Source organism: Mixophyes fleayi, chromosome 6 (assembly GCF_038048845.1).
Source record: "Mixophyes fleayi isolate aMixFle1 chromosome 6, aMixFle1.hap1, whole genome shotgun sequence".
NCBI lineage: Eukaryota > Metazoa > Chordata > Amphibia > Anura > Limnodynastidae > Mixophyes > Mixophyes fleayi.
The window spans coordinates 187,986,808-188,000,271 of NC_134407.1; the positions used below are offsets into that span (position 1 = coordinate 187,986,808).

Below are 13,464 nucleotides of genomic sequence, written 5' to 3' on the forward strand. Positions count from 1 at the left end.
TTGTTTGGACGACAGTTTGTCATCATTGTGTTGTGTAACTACTGTTACTAGTGACAAATATTTAGGCGGTACAAGTTGGGTAAAATACTGATTAAGATGCAATGCATCTACTTATGTGTACTTACAACATCTTATAATCATTTACAGGTATATACAGTCCTGTATGTGCATCTATACATGTAACGTGGTGATCAGCAGCTGAGACTGCACCCAGGTGGCAGTATGCAATGATCTGATTGCACAGACATATCTGCCAACATGACCCATTTCACCCTGGGCAAATTACAAGTTTATATGTATTAGATTACACACACACGTAAATTTTATAGCAGCCAATTAACCTACTAGTATGTTTTTGAAGTGTGGGAGGAAACCCACACAAACACGGGGAGAACATACATACTCCACACAGATAAGGCCATGGGTGTAAGCGAACTCAAGATCCCAGTGCTGTGAGGCAGAAGTGCTAACCAATAAGCCACTGTCTTAATAAAATACTCCTCTAAAATGATGTGTAGGTTAAGGAGTAAGGTGTTGTTATAGCTAAAAAATAACTTTAAGGGGGGTATTCACTTCTTAGCGAGTTCCGCTAAATACTCGCGCTCTAAAAATATTACCGGTAATATGTGCGTAAATAGCGTTAATACGGTAATTTACTCGCTGGGAGCTGCGAGCTGAAATCCAGCGAGATATTACCGTATTAACGGTAATATTTTTAGAGCGCGAGTATTTAGTGGAACTCGATAACAATTGAATACCCCCCTAAGAGTTTTTCTTTTTCATCTAAAGTGCAGCTATTTCTAACTGCTGACCGCATGGCTTCGATTGCCTCATCCCTAGATTTATCAAGAATGCAGTACCTTTTATCAGATCCCTCAAAGACTGTAAAGCTCCATCCTTGAGGCTATGCTATGGTCTCTTATTGCTGGGGCCATAGTGCTGCAAGGGTTATAGGCAAATAGGGTCTCATGCCGAGATTGAGAGTATTTGCGTCCAAATTCGCAGACATAAAATACATTCACTAAAAATCCACAATTATGTGCATATGCCATATTGGGAAGATGCCGGAGGCTGCCATACTCTCCTGTGAGTCCGGGAGACCTACCCGGAATCCGGAAGAGTTGACAAATATGGCATAAGCAAAGATGGACAAATCACAAGATGCCTGCAGGCAGTGCTTTTTTTTGTCTTAGAACGCACCAGGACTGCGTTCCGGCACTTTTTTTGACGGATGTTTCAAGTTTTAAAATTAACTATTGAACATTTGATGTTTGCGACTTCTATCATTTTTCTTTCTTTGCGGTGCTGCTACAGTGCAGCTCCGTATCTTAGTGCGCATCCTGTGCTGCCTTCCGGCAGCGTCATGACGTCACAACGCTGCCAGCGAGAGGAGCCGCAATCAATCAAACAAGCAGAAAAGCGAGAAAAGAAGTATAGAAGGTAAGTACAGACTACAGAAGGCGGGGGAGGGGGCGCAGAAAGAGAGGGCGACAGAAAAGCGAGGGGGACAGAAAGAGAGGGCTATAGAAAAATGAGGGGGCTTAAAGAGGCGAGTTACAGCACCTTTTTTCTGACAAAAAAGCACTGCCTGCAGGTCTGCACTAGTAGTATATATGTCAGGCATACACCAGATACATCTCCACCAAAATGTTTGCTTTGATAGCAAAACACACACATTTGCTCTTAGCTTGTAATATATGTATGAGCAATGGATAAAAAACACCTAACAACTTCAGCAGTCAGCTAATAAGAAGGTAGTGCTGGTGACTGTCATCATTATCGTCAGCATGCATTTGCACCTGCCCTTAGCCACCCACAATTGGCACAGCTCTGAACGGGTCTGCATCTGTTCGGAACTATGCGAACACACCGTTACTGCACTTGTTAGACTGCCCTTTCTCTGCCCCATATCGCTTTTCCGATCACAAGCAGGCACGAGTGTCAGTATTGAGGAAAACTGCATATGTGTCCGCTCTGTGTGGGCATGCACAGAACCAATTCGCGTATTTTACACTAAGCCAACTGGCATATGTCGCATCAGCCCCTTAATCTCTACCGCTAACAGTGCCTCTCTGATTGGAGAAAGGAAATGGTAGTATAATACGTTATGGAGTAATTACATAAAGGAAGTGCAATCCCACAGCTCTATGTGCCCTGTCCATTCTCCAATCTGCCAGGGAAACATCCACTATATGCCCATCTAAACCTCATTTTATTCCATATGGCTTTTCTAGTGAGTATGGAGGAGAATATTGGACATCTAATCAAAAGTAGTCATATAAGGCATTGCATAAGGAATCAGTGGATAGTTTGAAGTCAGGGAATTGCTTGGGCTTTGCGAACATACAGGTCCTGGAAACAAAACTTTGCTCTAAATCTTAGAACCAGAAACACATTTTAGGATGGTAAGGGAGCCAATGCCATGGGACGTAAATGTTCTGTTGGAGTGAATTGACATGAATGGGATAACAATGCTGGTGTTACCGTTCTTGTTACCCCATAGTGGTAGTATACAGAATGCACTGTCATAAAGCTGTATGAAATTTTTCAAGTGTGGTGATATGGTTTGAGCAAGTGTCCATAAATAGCACAAGCATATCTAGACAAATAGGTAAGGACACATAGAATAGAATGGGTTTTATTTAGCTGCATGCTTTTAAACACAGGAGGGTAAAGGGCCCATAGGGTTAAAATTTTGTAGATCCATATAACACATGCATGCCTCCCAAATATCCCGATTTCAGCAGGACAGACCAGTTTTGTGGACCTCAAAAGGGGGTGGAGCCTACATTGAAGCATTCAAATGGAGGATTGCGCTGGAGAGAGTACAAGGCAGGATGATGCTGACCTGACCTGTTGGTGACTACAGTGGTGGGCTCTGAGAGACACCTGCACTGGTTAGTTACATAGCCAGATGTGCAGGCTCTCTGACCATTGTGAAAGATATTGCTGGAGTGACTGCAAATGGTAGAAAAAGAGGCAAGAGACAGGATGGTAGACCCCTCATGTGAGGATGTTATATTATAAATTGAAAATTTGCCACCATGTATTTTCATCAAAGAAAGAGATGGTCTGGCAGCCATTACTACTTCAATTTACACTTGTATACTGTACTAACCTTGCTGTATTTACTGTACATGAACAGTGTGGTTATCACACACATGTGCTGGAGCCTCCTGTTTGCCTAGTCACCAAGTACCTGAGGAGATAGACAATGACCTAGCAACTGGTAGTTCAAAGGTAGATACATGTGTAGTGGTTCCCAACTCCACTCCCCAAAAAAACAAAAGGAAAAAACGACAACCATGCTTGAGCATAGGCAGTTGAATCATAGTAACATAGGAACAGTTGATGAGGTTGAAAAAAAAAAAAGACACCAGTCCATCAAGTTCAACCTGCTTTGGATCTTCTGAGATCCTGCACTTATATTTGAAATTAATCCAGAGTAGGCAACCGCCCATCTGTTTCAATTTTGAAAATCCCCCCAGACTCAATATTGCAATCCAATTTTTACCCTATATCCACTACTATCCTTTATTTTAAATTAACGGTCGTATCCCTGGATACACCTTTCCGCTAAAAATTTGTCTAACCCTTTCTTAAACATATCTATTGAATCTGCCATCATAACCTTCCCTGGCAATGAATTCCATATCTTGACTGCCCTTACTGTAAAGAAACCCTTCCTTTGCTGGTTGTGAAATTTCCTCTCCTCTAACCTTAGGGGATGACCACGTGTCCTGTGTATGGTCCTTGGGGTAAAAAGTTCCCATGAAAGCTCTCTGTATTGACCCCTAATGTATTTGTACATAGTAATCATATCTCCCCTTAGACACCTCTTTTCTAAAGTAAACATGCCTAAACTGGCTAACCTTTCCTCATAACTTAATGACTCCATACCCTTTATCAATTTTGTCACCCTTCTCTGAACCCTTTCTAGTTCCAAATTATCTTTTTTATAGAGTGGTGCCCAGAACTGTACTGCATATTCAAGATGAGGTCTTACCAACGATTTATACAGTGGCAAAATTACACTGTCTTCCCTTGTATCTATGCCCCTTTTTATGCATGCCAATACTTTGTTTGCCCTTGCAGCTGCTGCTTGACATTGAGCACTATTGCTAAGTCTACTGTCTACGAGCACTCCCAAATCCTTTTCCATTATAGATTCTCCAAAATTAATTCCATTTAATTTATAGATTGCGTAAAACAGGACAGTGGAGAGCAGCAATCAAAGTGGCTGAGACTGTTATCTGCACTAAAGCACAGCTGTCTTTAAAACCTATTTATGAAGCCCTAAACCATGCGGAAAATGCGAAAACTGCTTTTTACATATGGTTTAGGTATTTTTAAGTAAAATGTTTATTTAATAAAAGCCTAACAGGAGATATCATAGAATTTGACATCAGATAAGAACTGCTTGGCCCATCTAGTCTGCCAATTGTTTATTTGATCCCTTATTCTTTATGAGGATATTCTTTTGTCTATCCCAAGCATGTTTAAACTGCTCTACTGTATTAGCCTCTACCACATCCAATGACTAATTCACTTATCCACTACCCTTTCTGTGAAATAGTTTTTCCTCAAATTCCCTCTGAACCTACTTCCCCCCAGTGTCAGTGCATGTCCTCGTGTTCTAGTACTTCTCTTCCTTTGTAGAATGTTTCCCTCCTGTACCTTGTTCAAACCCTTGATATATTTGAAAGTTTCTATCATGTCCCCCTTTCTCTTCTCCACCCTATACATATTAAGTTCTTTAATCTTTCCAGGTAAGTTTTATGCTGTAGGCCATGCACCATTTTAGTTGCCCTTCTTTGTACAGTTTCTAATGTATTTAAATCCATCTGGAGACATGGCCTCCAGAACTGAACACAGTAATCTAGAGGAGGCCGTACCAATGACCTATACAGTGACATTACTACTTTTTTCTTTCTACTACCAATTCCTCTCCCTCTGCAACCAAGCATCTGACTTGCCTTCCTCTTTGCTTTGTTACATTGCTTACCTGCCTCTAAGTCACCTGAAAAAGTGACTGCTAGATCCCTTTCCTCCTCAATAGTTTCCATTATAGTGCCATTATTATATTTAGTGTTACGCTGACAGTCTGTTCACAAACTCACAATTAGTTGGCAGAGATCGTCACCTTTAGCAGCCACTTTCCCATAGAGCTTTATATGCTTACCAGTACTCAGATGCTCACAGGACTGAACTACAGATGTAGTGTAAGTTTGTAATATAAAACCATAGCAGCAGGCAGCATAGATCAGAAGAAAGCAGCAGTCAGAGGTCACTAGCAAGCAGAATAATCAGGTAACACAACAAAGTTCAGGGTCACAGGCAAACAGGCAAGGTCCAAGGTAACAGCAGGGGTCATAAACAGCCATTAAATTCAGAAGGTATACACAAACCAGCACAACCTTATGTTAACAGACAGTGAACTGGCCACTATAACCAGCAGTGAGATTAAGCCCTCCCTGCCTTAAATACTTTGATGGGCCAATCAGAAAAGAGGAGGACAGGGCTGACAATCAGCCTCAGGAGGCTGCTAATTAATTTACTAGCTTAGAACTGGCATAGATAATAACATAAACCAGGAACATGTATAAATATATAAATAAACCAATTTAAATCATAGGAGAGCTCCCCCTGGTGTTGGAGGATGTCCCTACACCCTCCTACTCTATGCCACAAAGATAAGCTCAAGGAAAAATAACAGTGTGTTGTAAGCAATGCACGCGCCCGGCTGCTAGATCCCGCCAGGATGCAGCGTACCGCCGCGACTCGTGACATTTAGCCTTTGGGTTTTTGAGACCCAAGTGCATGATTTTGCATTTTTTGGTCTGCATTAGTCAATTTGCCACATGAAACTGCAGTCCCCATAATACTCTATGGGGACTGCGGTATGGGCAATCTAATCAAGCTCTGAAAAGCTTGGCTTTTTGGAGTTTGACCCCAATGGCTAATGTTATCTGAAGATGGTGGTAGCTATTGAATCCTATGGGGAGAGTATCGCAGGAGAGCGACCTTCAGCTCACTCTCCGGCATTGTTGCTGCTCTCCACTGTCCTGTTTTACGCAAATGGCATCTGTGCATGGGCGACTTAGGGTCAGAACTCAGAGTCTTCAATAGAGACAAGACTTCAGTAGTAATTGCCCCCAAAAGTCATCACCTACAAGTAAAGCAGGGGCTAAATGTTAAAATTACATTGACATTTAACAAATCAAATGCAATTGAAAATAATTACATGTGATTCATTTACTATCAATTTAAAGCTTGCTACTTCCTTACTAATGTACATTATTATGCTGTCTGTGTGCAGCATGTATGCATCATATGTATCTAGATTTACCTGGCCAAATTGACTGCTCCCAATCAGGTTAATGAAAGTATGCCGGGAAATAAGATTCTACATTGTGAAAAATACTTAAAGAAAAATATAGTGAAATCAGACCATGTTTGTTCAATATGTCATTCTTTCCCTTTAAGAATATCTTCTGTCAAGAGCATTGACCAGCATTTAAATCTGATTGCAGGTGAGCAAATACAATTGATTTGCTAATTGCAAACACCCCTTATAAAGTCAGAGCACTAAGGTAGGCAGATGTTTTACCAGAAAGGAGCAGGAAGGTGAGAACAGAGGATAGATTAGAGACTATGGGCAATACTAGGCTTTGTTAATGCTACATCACAGTGTAGTCTAATGTTGCACAGATAATGTTTTTGTGTAAGAATACAAATATTGGTACTGGTAGTTAATGTAGCTGGGTTATGTACTAACTGGGCCTGTTGTTTCTATGGGAATTGAGCTTATACTGCTGTGTATATAGTATACACGGGATCTGTAAGGAGGTGTGTTGTGATCTTTTGTACAGAGAGATGCTGAACAATGGATGATTTGTTCTCTGCAGACTGTGGCATCCTTACTTACAGGCCGGTCCATTCTCTTTGTAAATGGTGTTCTTGTTTTGTATCAAATCTAGTTGTTTTACAAGCAGTGCTGTCAGTAATAACAATACTCCAGGGGGGTAAATGTATCGAGCTGAGTGTTTTCTGGCGGGTTTGAAAAGTGGAGATGTTGCCTATAGCAACCAATCAGATTCTAGCTATTGTTTTGTAGAATGTACTAAACAAAAGATTTCATATATATATATATCTATAGGTTTTCTTCCTGTATTGGTGGGAGCTGGCCTATCCTATTGCTGTGCTGTAAGATGTTGCATATGGGCAAGGGGTGGTACAGTGGTTAGTCTTGTTACCTGGGCCAGCGCTTTGTGTTTTTTACCTGCGGGCTATATGTGTGGAGTTTATAATGTATTTGTGGGATTCCTATAGGTGCTCGGCTTTTCCTCTACATCTCATGAACATAAAGAGAAACTGGCATCTTGCCAAAATACTAGTAATTCTTGTGTGCTTGTAGTAGGTAATTGGATTGTAAGAACCATAGGGACATGCATGAATGTGAATTAATTGCAATCTAAATCCCTCTGCATTATTTTGGTGCTATATAAAGGGGACTGATGGAATAGTAATATTAAGTTGTGTTATGAGATCATCTATTTATATAGTGCCACTAACTTTGTAGCGCTGTACAGAGAGAACTCATTTACATCAGTCCCTGCCCCATTGGAACTTAGTCTAAATCCCCTAACCCACACACACAGTCTGAGAGACTAAGGGCAATTTAATAGCAGCCAATTAACCTAGCAGTATGTTTTTGGAGTGCAGAGCATACAGTAACATAGTACGTGACTTCACTGTACAATACACAGCAACAAGAAGACAAATTAAAAGCAAGGAGGGGGCAGAGTAGGGAGTAAATCGGCATAAGTTGAGTCTGCATCCTGGAGGATGGGAGCAGTGAACAAGATCGTCGGAGGACCTCCCTGCTTTAGGTCCCAGGGGAATGACCATGTTGTGCAGGATCCTCCAAGCTCACCACAGTTCTGGGTAGGAGAGTTTGTAGGTACTGTTAAGAATGAGCACAGCCCTATGTTTGGACAGTCCAGCTAGCTGCTGTCAAGCATTGGTTCTCCCACAATCACGCTGATGTGGTTGAAACTGCTATTTCAACTCTGGCCTTATCTATAGTAAGCTGTAATTATGCAGGCTGAATGTGCACCTAAAAATAGAACCACAGAATAGCGACTTATTGTTGTGTTTTGAGTTTCTTATATCTTAAGATGCATGCAGCTTAAGTGTAATATTGTGAGTAGCTTTCATAGCACCACTATGCTCTGGCAGGCACGGGTATGCTGGTGTTTGTTTTAGAAGCCAGGGCTTGCTGTAGTAAAAGAAACTAGTTTTACCAACCTTAATTCATGACTCCAATATACATTTTTGTTTGTTTAATTAACTTAATAGATTAAGTATTAGAATCACATTTTTGTGATTCTTATACTTAATAGAGGACAGATCAAATCATTTCTTGCTGCAAGTAACACCTAAACTAAACAAAGATTAAATCAAATGCTGGCATTTGAAAAAAAATAAAAAATGTGATTACAATTTAGCACAATTGCTGTATGACAGGTTTGCAATTCCAGTTCTCAAGAGCTACCAACAGGTCATGTTTTCATGATTTCATCAATCATGCATGGATGAGTTAATCTATTTGGCTGGGTCAGTAATTGTCCTACCTGTTTCTAGAGACAGAAATCCTGAAAACATGAGCTGTCAGTAGCTCTTGAGGACTGGGATTGAGCACCTCTGCTGTAAGATAGATCTAACTGTGAAGTGTGCATTTGGCATAAGTCTGAATCTTGAAAAGAACTATAAAGTTCAAGCATTCTAAAACGTAATGGTCGTAGCGCAAAAAAATGTCTGATTCATATGTGCGGAAAATTCAAATATTTAATTGTTGTTTGTAGATTATATAAACGTGTGTTTTTTTTTGTTTTTGTTTTTTTTAGCCTTAGTGGTCCTCTAATTACTGTAACAAAATAGATGAAAGCCCCTGGTACCATGGTCATTAACATATCTAAGGAAGACATGCTGCATTTTCAAAGGTGCATTAAAAGTAGAGCAAAACCTGAAATATGGTGTGGGCTGATGGTAGTATTAAACTTGAGTGACCATACAATTAGATTTATTACCTGGATACTTCCTGGTTTCAGTCTGTCCAATATTATCTGACTTGGGATGAGCAGATTCTTCAACTTGACATCACAATAAATTACAAAATGATCATGGTTTACTTTAGTTAAGGGCTCTTTCTTGGTCAGGTCTACCTTGGCAGTTGGCACAGGCTTAAACTGGTAATGGGTAACTCTGTACAACTAATCTACACTTCCAATATGGCATATTAATGTATAATTGTTGCCCTTACCCTATAACTGTGTGTGATCTCAGTTCACTAATCTATCCATAATATTTCAGTGTTCTGCAGACTGAAGTTGGTGCTCGATGTCTTCTGTCCGGGATAGCAGTGGGACAAGCTTCTTAATGTCTAACTCCAATCTCACTTTGACTGAGATTTTGGACATGGGATTTGTAGCCGCACTGAGGGGTAATTCTTCTCCCTATACTCCACAGCTTGAGCAGTGGGACCATAGGACATGTCCAAAGTTTGGAGAATCCCCATTGTTTGTTAAATCATCAGAATCTACACCACTGGCAAGTGGAGAAGGAAAGCTATGGCTGGGAGTAGAAGATGTTGGACCAACTGTCTGCAGATCCCCACTCAATCCTGATGGCCAAGTCTTTGAACAGTCATCCTTGACTTCTGAACCTCTAAACCAATTTAACAACTCAATAGTAGGAATTTTCTATGGTGCCAAAGAGTCTACTCCTTATAAGAAGGAAGAGCGCTTGGAGACCTCTGACCTGTCTGTAGTGGATGTCGCCATATCAAAGCTGCAAGATTCTGAGGTGGTTGTCAATGTCATTGGACAGAAATCTGCTCCACCAATGTGGGAAATCTCTGAAATAAACTCTGCACTAGAAGAGAATACTCCTTCGTTAGAAGTTTCCATTTCTGACTTGAGGTTCCCGAATAGCTCTGGCGAAAGTGAACCACCGGTGCCTGCCCAGCCATCGTCTGCTCCCTTTGCCCAGTGGGTAGGTGCCAAGCACAAGGATGTAGGACGTTCTTTTCTTCAACCTTTTCGTTACCAGCGCCAGTTAAGTGCTTCAGAGATCCCAATTACTAGCTTTGCACCCCCAACCTGCTCTTTTAAGATCTCTGCAATGTCACCTGACAAGATGGGGGACAGGCAGCTTGAGATGACGACTGGTGCGCAGGCCACTTAGAGCCACTATAATCCTAATTTGGGCAGTGACCTGCCTTGGGAAGCTAATGCTGGGTACAGCTGAGGTGACCTTGACATCCCACTGAGACGTACGTGTGTATAGTGATTGTTTTATGTCCTGAATAGACTGTCAATAGCCCAACACTTGAACTTTCACTATTGTGATATTGCATGCCCTAACTAAAGCTATCTGCATGCAAATCTATTTGATATTTGTCGCTGTGAATTAAATTAATAAAGTATAACTATTTAATCAAACTTCATAAAGTGTCTCTAGTGTGGTGGGGAGTGTTTTGTTGGTGGGGGGGTTGTTAAGCCACACTAAGGCAGATCACCAAGAAAGTTATAACTTTTGTAGAAAAATATTTACTATGGTGGTCAAAGTAAGTCTGACATTTATTTCCCAAAAGAGTGCCACACCTTCTAGGACACAAAACCAGTCCCACTACTTATCACTACATTCTCCTGACTGGTTGGAGTGTGGCTCTTAATGTGGTTATAAGAGTGCACCAGACACTGGAGACAGGGTCTTGCTCTACCTCTGCAGCACAAGAGCTTTGTGCAGACTGAACTGTTCTCAGCTAGTTCATGCTGTCAAAGTACCATGTAATATATACAGAGTACTGCGCTCACATTATTCAAGGAAATGAACACTTTTTTTTTTTTTTTTTTTTTCCCCCCCCCCTCTACTGGGTGTTTAACACTATTGAATTGTATTTGTAATAAAGGTATTATTGTGAGGATTACTTGCTAGAAATCCAATATGTTGGATAGGTGAGCCTGGTATGTGCAAGAAGTACTCCAGCTGTAGCTTATGTCTTAATATGGTCTAACGCCTCTGATGTAAGGTACTAATCATTTAAAAACAATCCTATACTAGTAACAAATACAGTGGCTATATATTGATATGATCTCCTGGATTCAGTTTCCTACATTAACATCGTGCAGGTTCATTACATTCCTTATGGGCTCACATCCTATGTATCACAACTTGAATTCCCACACCTGACACCAGAGAGCTTCGTCTGACACTGCTGAGGCTTCTAAAGATTCCCTCCTTGAAGGTCTGATGTAATAGTGTTCTGCTGGATTCTGTAAGAGGTTTGATGTTAGTCTAATGTTAATGGTGTGGTTCATATAAATAGCTGTTAAAAACCCGACTGCACAACACATTCTACACTGACTATAGAAATGGAAAACTTAATTTTGAGGTTGTACTCACAAGGAACACCTAGCCATAGAGTACAGACTTCATGTATGTAATCCCATTGCAGGACAGTCTTCAGCCTCAGTTGCCCTTTGAAGAAATTGTCTAACAGAATAGTTTACACCAAGTTTTAAAACAAAGTTTCAAAGCAGAAAAAAACCACCAAGTCTAAGCGGCATATTTGTCAAAGGGTAGAAATCCATATTGCCTATAAAAAAGGGGAGGGTCTGCCAGTGATAAGACTCTACTCTGGACATCAATGGGGTACAAACATGACTGCTGCCTTTGCAAAAACCTAGGAAATATCTTACAACCATCACAGCAGTACGTGTACTTCCACAATATTTCTTTATTGCCGTCTCTGGATGTTCTCTCAAGATAGTGGTCTATTCCTTATTTTCTACCATGTCTACAAATTCTTTAATTTCCTTGTCAATTTATATCATATCTCTCCTCTCCCTACCACCAGTCTTCTGCATGTTCTCCATGCACACCCCCAATACTTGTAGTTCTCTGCTCACTTTTTCGCCTTAATTTTTCCAGTTTAATATTTATTACTTAAACATGTAGTAATAGCACCAATGCACAATCTATTATAATGTGCATGGCTATGGATAGATTGGACAGACTGGTTGCACAAGAGACCAGATGTAATGAATTAACTGCACAGGGGTTAGCAGAGCTGAGGTCATAGGTTCAGTTCCCACCATGACCCTGTGTGCTGTTTGCATGTTTCACCCTATGGAATTCCTCTGGGTGCTCTAGTATACCCCCACAGTCCAAAAACCTGCTGTTGGGGTCATTGGTTTCTGACAAAGTAGACCCCATGTGTAAGCTCTGGTGGGGCAGGGACCGATTGTGAATTATTACATATACTCTGCATATAATTGGTGTTGTATAAATAAACAATAATAAAATTGCATCACAAGTTTCATCCCTGACCGTGTTAAAACACATGAACCATAAGAACATCTCGCTGAGCAGTTAGGAGAATGAAACAAAACTATCTTGTTTTTTTGGCAACTGCGGCAAATTTAGGAAGTGGGATCTAGTAGTCCCTAAACACTGACTCCAGCTTTGCTCTCTCCCCTGATGGTAGGCAAAATGCACTTCACTGGCACAACTTGGGGGTGCTTCTCCTTCCCCTCAAATCTTTGGGTCAAGGAGCATGCATGGTCTTTCCAAAACCTCCTTCCAACCACATTTACACACGTCTATTTCAATAGGCTTTTTATTGTGTATTGTTGTAGTGCTTGGGTCATACACTATCAGGCAATTGCTTGCAATATGGTAGTTTATGTACTCAATTAGACAGATACTGAGGAGTAGATTAATGCTCTGGGTTTGGAAATTGTCTCGCCAATCCACTTTCACTTATAAATCCACATTCGTCAGAGAATACAAACACTATAAACCCATAATTAGGACTCCAAGTATTACGGTGCAAACTTGATCTATCATTTTAATATTAGCAGTTGTAAAACAAAATGCATATTTCAAAAATCATAACTCAAACTAAGGGGCATATTCAATTGTTGGCATTGTAGCCAAAAATCTCGTGGCACGTGCACTATTATCGTCAGTAGGGTAATAGTGCGCGTAAATACCGGTATTACGGTACTTTTCTCGCTGGATTTCAGCTCGTGGCTCAGGGAGCTGAAATCCAGCTTACTATTACCGGAATACCGGTAATAGTTAACGCCACGGGGAAACTAAAGAATTGAATATGCCCCTAAATGTATTTTTTATATTATACCCACATAGACAGACTAACCATACTGCTTGACATCCCAGTCACTGATTAACACCTCTGATGGGTTGTCTTTGCAATGCCACAAAAAAATTGCCTAATGTCCCACTGGTGTTTTTCCCCCCCAGAAAGGTTTTGAAACTGGGTATAAAATATACTGGTAGTTGTTCTGAATATGGTCTTTTACTTTCCATGTAGTTTTACCAATATATCCAACAACTCTCGCAATGCAAAAGATGCTTTTGCAGTATTAAAATTTA

General features: G+C 40.6%; 1 protein-coding gene across 1 annotated transcript; it reads left to right on the top strand.

Annotated features, from left to right (window-relative positions):
* Window positions 1-9,304: 9,304 nt before the first annotated feature.
* On the top strand, window positions 9,305-10,505 carry LOC142160515 (uncharacterized). Its single transcript, XM_075215389.1, has one exon. It carries the CDS (start codon window positions 9,403-9,405, stop codon window positions 10,246-10,248), a length of 846 nt encoding a protein of 281 aa, XP_075071490.1. The 5' UTR covers window positions 9,305-9,402; the 3' UTR covers window positions 10,249-10,505.
* The last annotated feature ends 2,959 nt before the right edge of the window (window positions 10,506-13,464 follow it).

Coding starts and splice junctions, on each gene's coding strand:
- LOC142160515 (XM_075215389.1), top strand. CDS start 9,403: ATGTCTTCTGTCCGGGATAGCAGTGGGACAAGCTTCTTAATGTCTAAC.